The sequence below is a fragment of the Strix uralensis genome, chromosome 20, assembly GCF_047716275.1.
Source record: "Strix uralensis isolate ZFMK-TIS-50842 chromosome 20, bStrUra1, whole genome shotgun sequence".
Lineage (NCBI taxonomy): Eukaryota > Metazoa > Chordata > Aves > Strigiformes > Strigidae > Strix > Strix uralensis.
The window spans coordinates 8,943,850-8,960,752 of record NC_133991.1 but is presented as its reverse complement, the minus strand read 5'-3'; the positions used below and the strand labels follow the sequence as shown (position 1 = coordinate 8,960,752).

Here is a 16,903-nt window from a genome sequence, read left to right as displayed (position 1 = left end):
CTACCTGCAGGTTCCACTCAAATGCACCAGGGTTTGAAATCAGTGTCACAATCCCAACACAACTCTTGTGCTCCCTGGGATGCATACCTGGGAGAGGGCCTTAAACACTGCTTTGTAAAGGGGTTCCATGCTTGCTCCGCTGGTCTCAGCTGCTTGCTGGATACTGTGCAGCCATTTCCTCCTGGCTAAGCTTTGCAGGCACTCCATGCGACTTCGTTCCACACTTGTGCTCAGAAATTCCACCAAATTATCAATAGTTTCATGCTCATTGTCAGGGAACTCAGAAGCAACTAACTCAAGGAAAGTCTGGAATGCCTTTGCGGATAGCTTCCCCACTCTGCTCAGCTGTGGGTAACGGGAGCAAAGGTGTTTCCTTGCTAGTAGAAGAAACAGAAAACAAGACAGGGACACTTTATTTGAATAAAAAAAATCTGCTTTTCTTGTGTAAAATATGAATCAAGCCCTAAACTGACTTTGGGTGGAGTGCTCTAGTCCATCATTCTGGGTTTCTTCTAGCTGTCTCCTAAATTTAAGTTGTCATCACGACAGGTAATCTCCAGCTTCAAGACTGGATGCACCTTTCCTCTAGATGCCTATTTTCTCACCTACCGAGAAAGAAACCTGCACAGCATTGCTCCTGTGCGCCTTTCATATCTCTGCAACATACCTGAACAATAAAGGTCAATGGAAAATAGGAAAGCTGCTTGGAGTTAGCAAAAATCAGAGGTATCTCCACATCAGAACAAAATTTCGTGGACACTTGCAGGGCTGGTGGGGCTGGGCTGCAGGTAGACATTCTGTGTACAGTAATAGTAGTTGGGTCCTTACGGAAAAACTATTCATCAATCCCATTAAAAATGTGAAGGCCAGAGTCTACAGATTTCACAGATCACTCATGTTCCCGGATTTTCCATTATGTACCATACTTTGCAGACATTACATTTTCCTTTTGAGGCCTTCCAAAGTAACTATCATTTTTAATTATCCTTCTTTAGGTGCCTTTAATGAATTATTGAAATAACGTCTGCATTGTGCTAAATCTCATTAAATGAAGAGCAAAGAAAACAAAAGCTCTATTGAAGTCACACAGAGGTCGGGACAACAGTGCTTTGGAGTCACCTGTACTGCACCAAGGGATGTAGATGTGGAGCAAAAGGAGCAAGAGAGCTTTTATAAGAAATACAGAGTTTAGAAGAATAAATGAGTATGAAAACCACCTAAACCAGTGATGTGATGCCTGTTGGCTCTCAGGGGAGTGAAGGAGTAAAGATGACTGCATGGAGGCTGCTCCTTCCCATCTTGCACAAAGCCAGAGAGCAGAGCTGTGCCCCAGTCCCCTTTTTCACATGTCCTAGAGGTTGCAGCTGAGCTGGCCCAAGTACAGGCAAATAAGCTGCAGTAGAAAGGTCTGGCAGAGTTTCCTTTTGCGTGGAGGAAGGAGGAATGAGGAATGCCACAAGGGTCAAATTATGATTCCCAAGAATTGCTTTCTTGTATCTACTCACTCTCGTTCACAAACTTCCAATTTGCCCAGAAGTCCTGAAGACAAGTAAGACTCATTTTAGAGCTGTAATCCGAACAGACTGAGCTTGAAGATGTGAATGTACCCCATCGGTTTCTATTCAGGTGTTACTTAAATCAGCAGGCAGTCCAACAGGGTTGTTGAAGCCCTGGGCCGGTTCCTCCAAGAGCTGCTGCCGCTGCTCCCCACGCCACAGCTCTGGGCTCACGGGGGTGCTCTTGCACAGTCTCTGGAAGTTGCAGGCAGCTCCCTGGCTTTGGAAAGCCGGAATTCATCGGGAGCTCTGCCCAAGCTCTGCTTGCCTGATCAGGCTCCTGGCAGGGCCTCTCCTGAGCACTGCCATGACTAACACTTTCATCATTTTTGATGCATCCTGATTTCAAATCCTGTTGGACCCGAAGAAGTAAAGGAAAGGGAGTGATTGTCAAGCCGCTACCGACTAGCAAACTAAGCGAGCAAAGATATATAGGTCGAAGTGTGACTTTGCTGTTAAGCAGGGAGTATTTTGTGATCGATACATACAGTGAGCTATAAGGACAGTGTAATAGAAAATGCTTTGATTAATGATGCACAGGCAGGGAGCTGCCCTGATTGCATCCCAGTGCACCCAAGACACGGATGTTTATGGGAGCTAAAAGCCTCCTCCTTCCCCCACAGAAGTCAGGGGGCATTTTATCACCGATTTTAGTTGTGGAAGCAGCAAGTACTAACTGGCCCCAATCATGGTGGAGCTGACTGCTAATGCTGTCTTATCCTGCCCATCATCTAAAGAACATTCAGTATTTTTTCATTTAATTTTGGATTTTCTGGCAGAACTAGGATGGAGAAAGTTTTGATGGTATAAAAATGTTTGGATTTGCATCTCCACTTTCTCCTCTCTGTGAAGAAAGATGAATAAAGAAATACACATGAAGTTAAACATGGCGTGATCGGTTCCTTCATTACTGAGCCACAGCGTGAAGAATTATTTTCCCCATTATATCTGTAACGTTACACTTTTCACTTACAAGGAAAATAAAATAATTCTACCCACTTTTCATTCTGCATTTTCATCCAGGAGTGCAATGTCTGTGAGCCCTTCCCCCAAACCTGCTCGTTCCATGATGTCTTTGAGAGATTATGTTGAAGCTGCTAGAAATAGTTTTATATTGCTTGTAGGTGGTATTGATTTTGCTATGCTATCTTTCTATTTATTTGTCCTTTAGTTTATGAGCCCTTCATGGAAGGGCCTATGTTCTTCCATATTTCTGTAGTGTGTTCTGGCATGCTTTGAATACAAGAGAGCTGTAAACTGCCAGTTTCTTCCGTGGCTGTGCAGCCTAGAGACTATTAACTGTAGCATGCCGGTGCGCTCCCCACCCCTCCAGCTGCCTCAAGTGAGCTAAAGGATAAAGAGATTGTGGTGGTTGCCAAAATGAGCGATTTAGTAGTGTGCAGCAGAACAAGCAACATGAAAATGAGCATGGAGATGAATAAACCAGTCCTCTCCACCCAAGCACACATGCAGACATGTTCTTAGTCACTAATACAGTATCTGAGAACACCTAATGCCCACATGTTCGTATGTATGAGGCCACCAGACAGGGCCAGGTGAACCTGCAGCACTTCTGTCTGACCCAAGTCTAGTCTGTCAAGGACCAAATTTGCGAAGTTTATTTGGAGAAACGAACAGAGAAGTGAGACTTGAACTTACTACCTAATCCATGAGAGCTGTGCAACAGTGTGGATTGCTAAAGGCTGTTTGAGACCCATCAGGAAAACTGCTGTTGCCTCCTATGAGATAGATTCCTGCAGACAGCACAGTAAAATGTAGCTGTTGAAAATAGCTGGATAACACTGATAGGCAAGACTAAAAGTGTAAACATGTCCTCAGGCTTTACATGTGTTTTTCACTGCCATATCACAAGTATACATTGCATGTTACAGCTGAAATAATTTTTCAACACATCACAATGTCATGAAAGCATTGGGCTACCTTGCCACGGGAGGAGGGGATGGAGCTATGCATTAATGAGTCAGTCTGGATAACTGTTACTTTTCATTTTATACATTATACCATGTATGCTTATGACAGCTTACAAAACCAAAATATGACCAGTGCTTGCCAACAACTTCCTTAGCACTGTCGTTGAATGTTTTAAGGCCTAGTGTGTTGACATTGTTCTCTCAGAGCAGAGCTGTTTCCTTACCCTTCATCAAGGCCTCTTTTTCCATCCCTTCATTGAATGTGCTTAGAACAGCATCCACCTCTTCCAGGTCCAGAAACCCAGATGCGTTGTTGTCCCACTTTGCGAAAAGTGCCTCCAGAAGCAGTTTCCGTTGGGCCAAGTGAGAGATGCGGTGAACCTACAGCAGAGAACAGCCAGTCTTTGAGAATTCCTGGACACTGATGCTCAGTGTCTACACAAATATGGAAAATACAGTATTTCCTGTGGGTTAGGCCAAATTGTAAGTGCACAGCTCAGACCTGGACATAAATCATTAAACCTGGGGAATGTTTGGAAACACTAAACACAGCTGACGGTTCAGTTTTACCAGGCAGAATCGGCACTGCAGAGGGTTATTTCCCAGGCAACAAATGAGGCGTGTCCTGGATCTAAGGTGAGATCAACTCAGGTAAGTGCAGGTTTCCCAGAATACAAATGTCTTCCCAGCAAGAACTAACCACAACCTTTTTAGTAACACCCAAAGATGTGACAGTTTGTATTATACATTGTTATTTTGCTGGTGCTGTCCTGAAGCACGTGGGCTCCAAGCAAATGCACGTACAATTTGTCCTTTAAACCCAGTCCTTGCACAGCGTACAGTGATAAATGGCTGGAGTGGAAATCTCTCAAAGGCCAAAATACTGGCAGCGTGTGTTGTGTTCAGTGTGAGGACAGCAGAGCCGTCAGATCCAATATCTCATCCAAATTAGGTCAGCAGCACAGAGGGAAACTAGAAAGAGGTCTGAGGAAAATGCAGCTAGAGAGGCTACTGCAGACAGAGCCACCACGAAATATATTTGTACTCTGAAGTGATTTGGGGCACCCTGATGCTGTGCATGAGGATATTGCTGAAGGGGAATATGTTTTTTCACCACATGGCCAGAGCACCTTGTAACTTAAACACAAAGAAGCATGTGCACATTCACATACAGCCATGCACATAGCATAACCAAACACACTTGTTTTATAATCCTGCCCAAATGTACATGCCAGTGCAGTAGGTCAGAGATCAGGTCTCGGCTATTATAAAGGTGAATAAGCAGAATGGAATGTTTTGAGCTCTTTCACAATTAACTATCAACCTCCTGTCTCGCTGAGTCCGGCTCTAGAACAGACAACTTCTTATAGAACGAGTCTGTCATCACTTCTAGAGCTAAGGGCTAGGAAGGGAGGATCCATATGAAAACAAAGGGGTAAAAGGTCTCTTGAAGAAATAAAGGATGCAAGGCTGCAAGTGAATAGCTCTGCCAGCATGAGATTAAAGTTGGCTTTGTCAGTGCCTGTAGGCATTTGCTTGGTTTTTGTTTGGACATGAGATCAACAAAACTTATCAATATTTACCTTTTCTAGTTGTTCCATTTTTTCCTCTTCTGTCTGTTTGTATTCTTCTTTGATAAATGCAATAAGCCTCTCCACAGTAGGCAGAGAAGTGTCTTCACCAACAAATGTCTCCATGAGCTGTACAAACTGTGGCAGGTTGAGGCAGCTTTCATCAAAGGCGCTCCTAGTACGAGAAGCCCAAAGGTTCTGAATGTCTGCCATGATGGGATGCAAGTCTGAAAGGCAGAAAGCACAGTCCACATGGCAGCTATCAACACAGTCCTGAATCCTGCACTTCCTATACAGTGAAATTATGTCTGAATACGGACTGACTCCATGCTGACTAAAGGTCTTAATCTGCTTATACTTTTCTAATAGTATCTCCTCAGATTTATGCTCCGGTCTAGCATGGATGCTATCATACAACCAGGTCAAATCACTGAATACGGGTGAGCTGAAATTACTGTTACACAGCAAGTGACCTTCTGAGACAAAGACGACACTGTTCCTACCTCGAAGTCAGCTTCAGGAATTAGTGTTTGGTTTTTTGCCAAAACTTTCAGCTCACAGCAGTACTGGCATGTCTGCAGACACTGCCAGCTGCTATGTGCCCAAGCAAACACACAATTTTGTGACCAAATACCTGGAAATCTGGTGTTCTCACACGTCCAGTCCTCTGGAGTTCTCTCTTCAGAGCTTCTATACCTGCAGCTTAAGTCACAAGTCAGAAGGTCACCTGGTGATGGATAAAATATAATTTGTAATGATATAAGCTTTTAAAAAAGACACAAAATACAGCTCCTCTAAAAGCCTTTAAATACATATATCCAAGCTATATTTTCTAAAGTGGATGAAAAGAGTTGACATGAGCGGTCACCTGACCAGGGTACCTCCTGGCTAGCTTCAGCTGGAGAATTCTGTCTGTCTGAGTGTGCTGGATCCGCAATTTTAAAAAGAAATCTGTGAACCAGCGCTTACTAGTCTGAGCACCCTGCTGATTGGTATGTAAAATTTACCTCTGTGTCTCTGGAGTTACCCTTGTTATCAGTAGCTATTTATTTTTACTGTTTGGAAATACTGCTTCCTGAAATTCACCTGGTGAATGTTACATTTCTTAAGCCCAGCTACAAACACCCCTTTTAGCAAGAGTAATAAGATAAATTTTTTTCAAAGATAGGTTCAAAATGATACTCAGACTTGTGGCTTCCATTCACCTTTCTCTCAAAGAGCATCATACCACCAGACCATCATTTCTGTGAGAAACTGTGAGATTCTGTGAAGGTGGGAATCTGCTCTGAAGATGGAAGTACTGCATGCCCCAAACAATGCAGGATGCACGTGCAGGGACCAGCTGGATGGCAGGTTAGTGCTGTGTACTGGAAGTTAACCACAGAAAGCTGTAGGTACCAGTGGGCTGTACCATCAGCTCTACAGTCTGCCACTAGACTGCTCTGGTATGTAGACCCAGTTCTTGCAGCGTTTTAAACTGTGAGATACAAGGGTGTACTCACAGAGCGCTAGCAAGGAAATTGGTCCTTCTACTATGTTTAAGAAAGTACCTCTTATGAAACACACAGTTGCCCAACCACAGCCTTCCTACAACAAGGATCTTTGTACACAATTAGGAAGTATGATATTCCTTTGGAATCATGGTGAGAGATTAAAATAAAAGATCTCATAATATATCTCCCTATGGGCAATCACAGTCTAAAAATCATTAAAAGTCATTTCTATTTTAAACGTGCTCAGGCTCCTGTCTTGCTATACTAATATTGCAGAGTGAAACAGAACATAAAGTTTCTCCTTATTATAAAAATGCTGCTGCTTCAGAGAGTCCCTACTTGAATTAAAGTGTCTGCTCAGTGCCTTGAATACAGATCACCAGCAAAGTCACCTGCTGTCCTGTGAGAGGAACACCCTCTGAAACCTTGGCAGAAAACACCATGCTGAGAAGATATCAAAGCTTATGGTCTTGTGTATTCAGAAATCACTCACATGCTTTCAACAGTTTTGAACTGGATTAAAAACATGCCTATGGTTAAACCAGTCCAAATGTATATGTTGGAAAAGGTTAAAGTCTGCCAGAAGAAAGGAGAATGCTTTACCTTTACCCTGGTCTTGCAGAAGGTCCTCATCCTGCAGTCTTGTCTCTGAGCTTGTCTGTTGGCCAAACTGACTGCCATGCTGCCTAGAAAAACTCTCTTTTCTTGCAGGAGTTTCTTTCACAACCTCTGCAACAGGAGCACCCTGTTCTGAAGCAGTGACATCCATGTCTGCCACTGCTCTGTCTTCTGAGGTCACAGTTATAGCTTCAGGTGTTGGTCCTGAAGTTGTGTTGGTTGTCTCTGCAATCCAGTTGTCTTCCTCCTGACTAACTTGCCCTTCTGAGCCAGGTTCTCTGTCCCAGATACTATAATCTTCTTCCCTATTTGTTTCTGTGTCAGGGTCTCTACCCAGGCTAAATTGCTCTTCCTCCACCTGTTTTTCAGATCTAGGTTCTCCATCTCTGCTGAGACTGTACCCAGTAGAGGCCGATCCTGGGAAAGCTTCCTCCTGTCTGTCTGCACTTGCAGACTCAGTTTGCCTCTCAGTTTTGATGGCTTCACGGAAACTGGATTTTTCACTATGTATTGTATTTCCATCCAAATCACTAGCTTCAAAATCAGTGCTTTTTGCTGCGGATGCAGCATCCTCACCTTCCCTTCTCACTTCAGCATCACTTGATTCTGCTGCTTGGTTTTCTTCCTTAGAAGTTCCTCCAGCCTCAGCTTCACTCATGCCCATTTGTACAAAAAGACCTTCTCTGACACTAGTTTTCACTCTAGATGTGCCTTGTTTATTATCATCTACAGGTCCACATGCTAAAATCTCTCCCTCAGAAATTCCTGTTTGAGACAAAACTAACTTTTCCCTGAGTTCCTCACAAACTTCCTGGTCATCAAGGGCTCCCCATAAATCCATAAGCTCAATGTCTTGCAGCTCAATTATTGGCCCTAAAACAGAAAAAAATATTGATAAGTTGATAGTTTCCATTAATTTTATGTTCTTTAATATTGCATAAGAAAGTTTTAAAAGAAAATAGGTGTTCCCAAGCAAACATAAACTATCAAAAGGAACCTTCTGCAAACATGCATCTCAGAAACACCAAACTTCAGAATAATGTCTTTGCCTGCAGAGAACTGCATTTGTTATTGTGTATTACACCATATTTCTTTTGAAATAAATGTTTCATAATTCTTCATACTAAGAAGGAAAGCTGTAATTTGACTTGCATTTGATATTAGCAATTAATTAATGTCCAATATCTTAAAAATATTTTACTGTCATGTAGATGATTCTCTGTGTTTTTTTCTTTATCTTTCCAAGTTCCTGCAGAAATTTTTAGTGTAAACACAAATTTAATTAATAATATTGACCAGTAAGAAAGAACAATGTTTTGGGGGAAGTCCTTCTTTAACCCTACTTCCAAAAAGTACTTCAGAATTTTGTAGGAAGGAAAAGTTTTGGATGCTGAAGTATTTCTGAACATTGCATCACAGTTTGCAAAACATGTTTGCAAATTATGGTGTATAGGTCACAGTATTCATTTAGGTCCTTTTTTAGGCTCTGTCCATTTCTGGTAACAATTATAAAATATATATGAATGATATAACACCATGTGGCCTCCTAGTGTTTAAACCACAATTGAAACATCCCCTATACTTACACTGTCTTGGGTTACAGAATCCCCTCTTGGCAATCACAGGGCTTCTGTCATAGAAGTCTACCAGTAGGGCAAGTATTTTTTGTCTGTCTAAGAGACCAACCTAGATAAAAAGATTACAATTATTGGGGTTTTTTCCTGTGATTCTTAGAATTTACATCAACATTTTCAGCACTACAAAGGCACCATTAGCTAAGAATTATCTGTGACTGAAAATTATCTATTACCAGAACATCAGTACAAATTTCAAAGAAGATAATTTATTTCATAGAAGCAAAAATTTCTTGTCTGCCCTTAGCTGGAACTCCTCATACTCTTTGCAGGCACGTCCTCTTGCTTATTCTTGGCAAATTACAGTTGGATGATTGTAACCACTTTTGCCAAGGGAGTTCTTCATGTAAAGATCAAAGCTTCAACATTTCACACTTTCAGGACAGATATTGAATGCCTGACTATGAAAGAATTTTCACCTATTATGGCCTGTGCTATATTATGTTAGTGACTGCACATTGTAGTTTGGTTTTGTGCCCCATCATTTCCTTTGAAGCATTATGTATTGGCAACGGCCTGGGAAAATAATTAGTCCAAAAATCTGAGCTATTATGACAACCTCCCTAACTTCCTTTAAAGATTCATACACATCTGACCACAGAGGTGAGAGAGGTATCCGTAGTTCCAGCACAGAGGAACATACAGAGTTTATTACATCCTTGTTGCTCAGGGTGAGTATATACAGACAATAAAACCAGGAGAAGACAATTAAATGGGTCATTTCAATCAGGAAATTTTGAGTTTAAAAAGTAAAATGAATCTAAATGATTGCAAGTTTTCCATTTTATGATTAACTCCTGTTGTCATTATTTAAGTCCTGCCACCTTTGTAATCTCCCTCCCTTTAGTGAAACACAGTAGTTAATTAGAGAACAGATTTACTTAAATTCATTATTTGCAGCAAGTAGCTTTCCAACTGAATTATTGATTTCCTTTCCACATTTTGCTCTTAAAGACCACAAAATGTAAGATTCACCAAGCTTTTAATTCTTTGTGAACCTTTCTTGCCCTTAGGATGAAGAAATAAATGAAGAAGTTTGCTGCCCTTTTCTGGAAATGAGCTCAGGATGACCACATTGTTTATATTCTAAAACCATAATTAATGGCATCAATGTTTAGGAACAGAGGATCTGAAAACAACAGAGATACCCATCACTTGGTGAAGTGTCTCCCAAGGAAGCTAGTACTGAAAATTAAGTGAATAAATCACATTTTCTGATACTGCAACATCTTTCCTCTAAACGGAATTGAAAGCTTTTGCAAATCCTGAGGAAAGGATCAGAACTGAAATGTAACCTATCGTCCAGTCCAGTTTTCACACTCCTGTTACTTAATTCCTGCTGGTAAAAAAATGCTGGAAATTACGGTGAATTTCAGCCATGTGTGGGTTTGGAACAACAAATGTTATCACATAATCTGTCCCTAAACTTACAAGATATAGGCCCCGATTCCCAGTATCTTCATCTTCTTGACATTAATATACAAATATCCTGCATGCTCCCATGCAAACATATCTTTATACTCTGTTTTTCAGTTGAATATATCAGATCGGATTCCGCATCCATTTAGTAGATATACAAACACAGAACGTGTTTCTGAAGATGTTCCCAGATCACTGCGTAATATTTGGATTCTCCATTCAGTATTTACATTAGACACACTTAATTTTCCCTTTAAATTTCCTCAGTTGTTACTTGTCACAATAGTCTGGTTGGCTTGAAGCTGGCAGCACTAATGCAAAGCTTGGTTTTATTAAAAAGGCAAATGAATGAATGAAGTAGTATTAAAAAGAAAATAAAAATGTTGCTTCAGAATTCAGATAATTTTTTTAAATGTTAAAGTAATATATTTGAAGGATTTGGATAACAGATTCTAGAAGTGCTTTTTTGTGGGGTTTTGTGATTTATTTTTGTTTATTTTTAGATATTGTTAGACATAGTAAATTCCTTTCCAGAAATGACTAAATATGAGTTAGGGGTATATTTTCTACCTTGGTTTAACATTTACAGTTTATACAGATTTGCCATTCTACCAGAGGTCTCTGTTATTTCAGGACACTTTTCCTTATAACTTACCTTGGGAGGAACACGTCATGGTAATGCTATCTATAGAAGAGAGAAGTATTACAGCGGGAAAAACAGTTCCAAGGTCCTGCACCCAGTTACACTATCTTTCCAGTTTCCTGAATTTACTGGCAAAGGTCATATTTCTTTGTACTTCACGTGTGACAGGGGCGCTGATGAAAGATTCCTGCCCATCAGCCCTTCGCACGGAGTCTTGGCGGCAGGACAGGTACAGCATCCACTATAAATAACAGCACACCATCTGTGTTTGTGCAACCGCCCAAAACTTGTCTCCACTTTTAACGAGTGCCAGCTTTAGTGGATAGAGAGTTGAAACATGTTGACCTAATTTTCTTGTCACCTAGATATTGGCAGGTGATGATTCTCAGTTGTTTTCGGCAACGTTCCATGATCTGTAATTCCTTTAGCAACACAGACTAAACCAGACTTGCCATTTAATCAGTGATAGGTCAGTGTTTAACCGCTTGATTGTTTTTCTGGAGATGTGATGTGGGTATCTTGAACGCCACAATATGCTTGTTAGTGAGCAAGATGGGGAGAACAGACACTCATGACAGGTCATGAGAAAGCAGACTTTGTTGCTGCTGTACTGCAAGAAAGGTAATCAGAAGTGTCTCGAACTTCAGTAGTTTGAAAACTAATCTCTGACTAAATTCAGTTACATTTAAAGATCCCGGGTTTAAAACATCCCTGAAAACTAATGCAGATTCTGTTATAATGTGTAAAAGAAACTATACTTGTTACACGTGAGCACAGAGAGACAATAAGCTTAAAATTCACAGAGCTCTTGCCTCTTCTGGCATTAGTGCAGCGATTCAGCGGTGTTCTGGTATTGTCTTGGAAAGTTTCTGCTTCACTGTACAGTCCAGGCTGCACTTGCTGAGCTGCCATCCTTCTGGATGCATGCATTTGAAATCATAATAATGATCATGTGGACACCTTCTCATTTGACTGTAATTTAAACACTGCTTTCTCAGCTCCCTGGCCCTAATTGCAACTCACTGAGGCAGCCAGCCACATTCACCATGCAGACTGGAATAACTGCCTGCTACCAAACAAATGTAAATGAGGAACTGAAACAACTGCTTTGCTGTGCTTTGCAGAATGAGTACTACAGGTAATGGATCACATTCAAGTGGTAGAAGTCCTTTGGTTAGTTTGCATCTTTTATCTTCCCTCTGGGTACAGTAGGGCAGGACTTATTAGAACTATACAAAAGAAACCAGGTCAGGTTTAAAAGAACTGCATGGTCCACGCCACAGTTTAGTAACTCAATTTGCAGAGCAAGGCTACCTCAGAGGCTAGAAACAGCAACCATGTCTGGGCTCTGATCAGTTTTTTCTGGGCAGTGATGGTGTCTGTGCTGCTAGCTGCTCACTCGTGTTGTGTTGTGCTAGTATTTTTGGCTCTTTGCCTCTGAGATTCCACTGGGATTAGTAGCATGGAGATGGTGATTACTGTCACAGAAATAATAGGAAGAAAGTCACATTAAAACATGCAAGGGAAAGAAGGGATCCTTTCAAAACGCATGGCAAAGATAGGACTCGGCTTTATATATTACTCAGAAGTATCTATCATAGCTCTTCTTGACAGAGCAACAGGAAAATGAAATGTCTCCTAGCTGAGAAGTAGACACATTTCTTTCCTCATCCCTGAAACAGCAGCTTGCCTGCTGTTCTCTGAAACACACCATTGGTGTTGAAACGTGCTCTGTAATTCCATTCTCTTAGAAGTAATGACATTATTAGCATGACATTGTAGAGCACAGTTCATTCTGGGTAGGCATGCTGTAAACATCACTAGAGGAGTGCTGGGTGGAATATTTAATTTATGTAGGGGAGAAAACTGGAAGATTATGGCAACTGTTTGCTGTGTAGTAGCCAGCAACTGGCTAACTGAGGCTACTCATAACAAGTACCATACTGTTTGGATGAAGCCTGGGTTTTTAGCAATAGCTTGTGCCATTGATTCTTCAGATCCTACCTACTATTTGCTGGTTTTCTAATAAATCTAACTTCTTTTTTTTTTTTTTTAAATGGTGATGCAATTGTACTCAGAGGATGATAGATAGAGTTTAGAGCTGCTGAAAACCAAATTATGGCTTTTGAGTTCCATTCCCAGCTCTGTAACTGACTTAATTTCCCATCCATAAACTGTGGCTGAAGTTCACAGTACTTTTCTCAGAGAGGTTGTAAAGATACATTAGTTTGCATTTTAAATTTAAACGATGAGATTTATTGATAGAAGCCCTAAAGATGAATAAATTAACGCAATATAATTAATGCAATATACGCTACTATTGTAATGTGCACGTTTGTTAAGGTCAATCTATATCAGGTTATTTTTGCTGAATAGACAAATTAGCACCCAAACATTCTGAATGTGCTGTGGGAACAGGTAGTGACCAGAAGTATTAAAGACAGTGGTTAATTTCTTCTCTAGAATCATCAAAATTCAGCCCCAAGTCACCACCTTAGGTCATTCAGTTTCTAATTAGCCATCAGTTTATAGGCTATTGGCTATTTCTGTGTCTAAGAACTACGAATTTGAAGACAATGCAACAGCTGCTGTCCTCTAAAAGAATGCTGAGTAAGCACAAAGAGTCATGAAGAATAAAAAGAAGGTAGTGACCCAGAGAAATACCAAACTGGAAGCATCATCATATTGAAATTAGGTTGAGAGCTGCTTTGCCTACCTTTCCATAATCACAATCTAGGAAGAGATCAGTAAACATTTGCCTCCACATATCATGTTTTACTGCTTCTTGGAAGTCACCAGCACACTGATGGAGATGCTTCAGGATTTCTTGGAACATGTCATGTGAAAAATGTTCAGTGTAGGAATGGACATACTATGGAGACAAAGCAGTAGTGTAAATGGTTAGCTTTCTTCAAGTATTTTCACCTTTATTTGAACTCCTAAAAATCTATGGCATGCAATGAAATACATAGGAATTTGTAGTTTGACCTGTTCACATAACGCATGGTGCATGGACGCCACACTGCCTACTTTGTTTTTTCTTTCAGAAGCAGCAATATTCTCCAAACAAACGTGGGACACTGCTGCGCTAGGCACTGCACAGGTGCACCTTGAACAGTTCCTTTCCTGGCCCAGAGGTCACTTACATGTTCAGTGGTTCAGAGATGCTGGATCTGAATCCCTCCTATGAAATGTCATTGCTTAAGATTGATTATCTCAGGGAGGACGTAGGCTCTCCATGGTTTTCTGCAGCATTTAGTATTCCTGACTTTACCCCCAAGGAGGGATTCTGAGCCATTAGTTTTTGCAAAACTGACAGCCCCTCGACTCTCTAATGCCACAAAATGACCATTGTCCACAATTCCAGTGTTTAGAGAACCAGTCTGGATACTATAAAAAAAGGAAAGAACTTTTTGAAAATGAGCCTGCTGTCACCTAAGTCCTCTGACACTGGGAATACTACTGACTCAGGATTTATTTTAAGTTCTAGCCTTGGAGACACTTTAACACTTTGGATTTATAGCCATGTGGTTTTTATGAGCAAAAGCAATATGGTTCTAAAAATGTGGTGTGCATGACATAAATAATAATGGCCATCAGGACAAACCACAATCCCAAAGCCTGTGCTGAATTATTATAGCAGGTTTCTGGAGCCAGCCACAGTAACAGGGAGCCTACACAGTTAAAAGGAGGAATTTGCAAAACACAGAATGTTTCCCATTATTCCACTTTTAGAGTAGGGATACCTGACATAAGTGCTAGAACGTCTTGGACTTGTTGAAATGCTGCACAGGCATTAACGAACTGAAATATTAATATATGTTATTATTCGTGTCTATATTGCATCATTTCCAAATATATGGGACAAGTGGAGAAGAGAGGAAGAGCAGAAAAGCAGCAGCTGATGGCCTGAGGGGTGGCTGGTGGGAAAGAAGAACTCCTAACGCAATGTGTGGTTTTTTCTGCATTTCAGCATAAAAAGAGAGGATGTAGGTGGGTTGGAGAGAAAGTGGCAGATCTGGGGCTACGTGTATCTACTCGCTTTTCAGAGCTATTACAACCCGGAGCCCTGTGACAGATGAACCTTAAAGATGACAGCAGTTGGGAGGTGGCAGGTTGGACAAGTGGCTTGTTATTTTGTATGTCATCTTGATGACACATCCAAAGGCTTGTGTGTTAATACTGCTGTCTAACAGCTTCACAGAACATTTTTTAGAAGTGTATGTTTGGCTATGTGGGCAGGAGGAACTATCGTAGAGTCATAAGCTTTTCTTAGCTGATGTGTGTAGAGCACTCCACTGTGTACACATAATAAGCATACATTTATTTATTATTAACCAAGAGATTCTGACACCCATCAGAAGAAAGCTGCCACACCTCCTTCTTGCTATCCAGTGTGAGACCTTACTGGAGTTTATGAACACATTATGACTAATAACAATGGATCTTTGCTTTTTGTTCCTACTGATGCCAATAGAAATCGAATAAACCACATGCAATCAGGGAGAATAATCTCACCCTTAAAGCCTGACTCCGACCCTACAAAGGCAATGTGAGTATTTCCCTTGGTGTCAGTAGCTTTGTCTCAGACTGCTGGGGGTTCTGCATGTTCCAGTACAAAGCCTGTGAAATAAACTATTAAGGACTGGTCTCTGGGATTTGAACACTTTTATGTTAAAAGACCCCACGAGCTTGTCACGAAGGATGTAAAAATACAACAGCCACTGTTTAGCATGTCCGAAAAAGCCCCCCCCAAACCCAACAACAACAGTGTGTGAGGTCTCTGCCGAGTTTCTAACCGCCTTTAAGTAACCCAAAGCTGCACTGAACTCCAGGAAGGGAAAAAAATAAAAGCGCCATTTAATTTTAAAGTCCATTAAAAAGCAATGCTTTCCACATGTGAAAGGGCCTAGACCAGTGTGGAGAAAGATCATCTCTTTCTGGTTTTGGTGGATGATGCAAACTGATGAACAAAGGTAAATTGTATCTGAGGATTAGAAGCAGCCCTGTCCCGAGAGCGAGGCCTGTGATTATGGAACAGTTTCCCAAGGGAAGTGATGAAAGCCTCGTCATTTGATTCTATTAAAACCGGCCTGGAAAAAGCATCAGAGAATATATTCTGAGAACAACATTGCACTGGCTGGTACATCAGACAGCTTGACAGTCCATCTTTTGTACTGCTGATCTCTGTTGTCATATCTTTAATTGAGTTAAAATACAGAGTACACAAAATATATTTTAAAACATTTTTCTAATGCTAATGGAGCATGAATTCATTCAGTACTTATACGTGTACCGTAGGGGTTATGGATTGATGCTTCATTTCAGTGACAAAAGCAATTCTCTGGGCTCCCATTATCCACAATAGTTTTCTTAATTAAATGCAGTTATTCTGAGGTTAAATTTAAAAATACCTCATTTCATGCTTAAAAAAGCCTCAACAAGTTATCATAAAAATGCATCTCTCTGCAAAATATCGAACATATGAGTCTCCTGAGAGTGAAGAAGGCACAAAAATCACACATGGTTGTTTGAAATTAATCTCTGCACAGCTGCTTTATACTGTGTTTTTAATTATTGTAACAGCACCCACTAGGACTGCTACAATTGAGGGTCTGTCATTATTTCTATTCTAAACATCCCTTTTCACAGGTTTAATTACCCAGCCATAAAATTTGGCTCTGTCGTAGGTAGAAACAGCTGACAAAGTCTTGGCCTGGAGAGTTTTTCTGCAAATATAGTTTGAACTGATTTGGTTGTTTGCAAACTGATGAAGAGTAGAGTAATGGGGTGAAACTTCCAACTACATCGACTTTGGTGAGTTAAAAACATATTTCTGATGTTTCTCGATGACAGCTTTTGATTTTAAAACTGTATCTTTTTCAGCCTGGTTATGCTTCTCACACATTTATGACACTCGTTGCAGTTTGGTTATGGTTCAGGGCAAAAACAGTAGAGGTTCTCATCCCAGTTCATCACTTGTTAGGTTTTTCTATGGTTAATAGAACTTAATCAGAAATAACAGTACTCTGGGGACA

At 40.8% G+C, this 16,903-nt stretch overlaps 1 protein-coding gene across 1 annotated transcript in view; it reads right to left on the bottom strand.

The window, feature by feature from the left end:
* The window catches only part of EFCAB5 (EF-hand calcium binding domain 5), a 42,737-nt gene that overhangs the window by 8,529 nt on the left and 17,305 nt on the right, over positions 1 to 16,903 (bottom strand). Inside the window, exons 8-14 of the mRNA XM_074890486.1 lie at positions 13,582 to 13,737; positions 8,756 to 8,855; positions 7,155 to 8,042; positions 5,693 to 5,785; positions 5,071 to 5,285; positions 3,712 to 3,868; positions 88 to 377 (exon numbers count right to left, since the gene is read on the bottom strand). Of these exons, the coding sequence (XP_074746587.1) occupies positions 88 to 377; positions 3,712 to 3,868; positions 5,071 to 5,285; positions 5,693 to 5,785; positions 7,155 to 8,042; positions 8,756 to 8,855; positions 13,582 to 13,737 (1,899 nt within the window). The remainder of the gene's footprint in view (positions 1 to 87; positions 378 to 3,711; positions 3,869 to 5,070; positions 5,286 to 5,692; positions 5,786 to 7,154; positions 8,043 to 8,755; positions 8,856 to 13,581; positions 13,738 to 16,903) is intronic.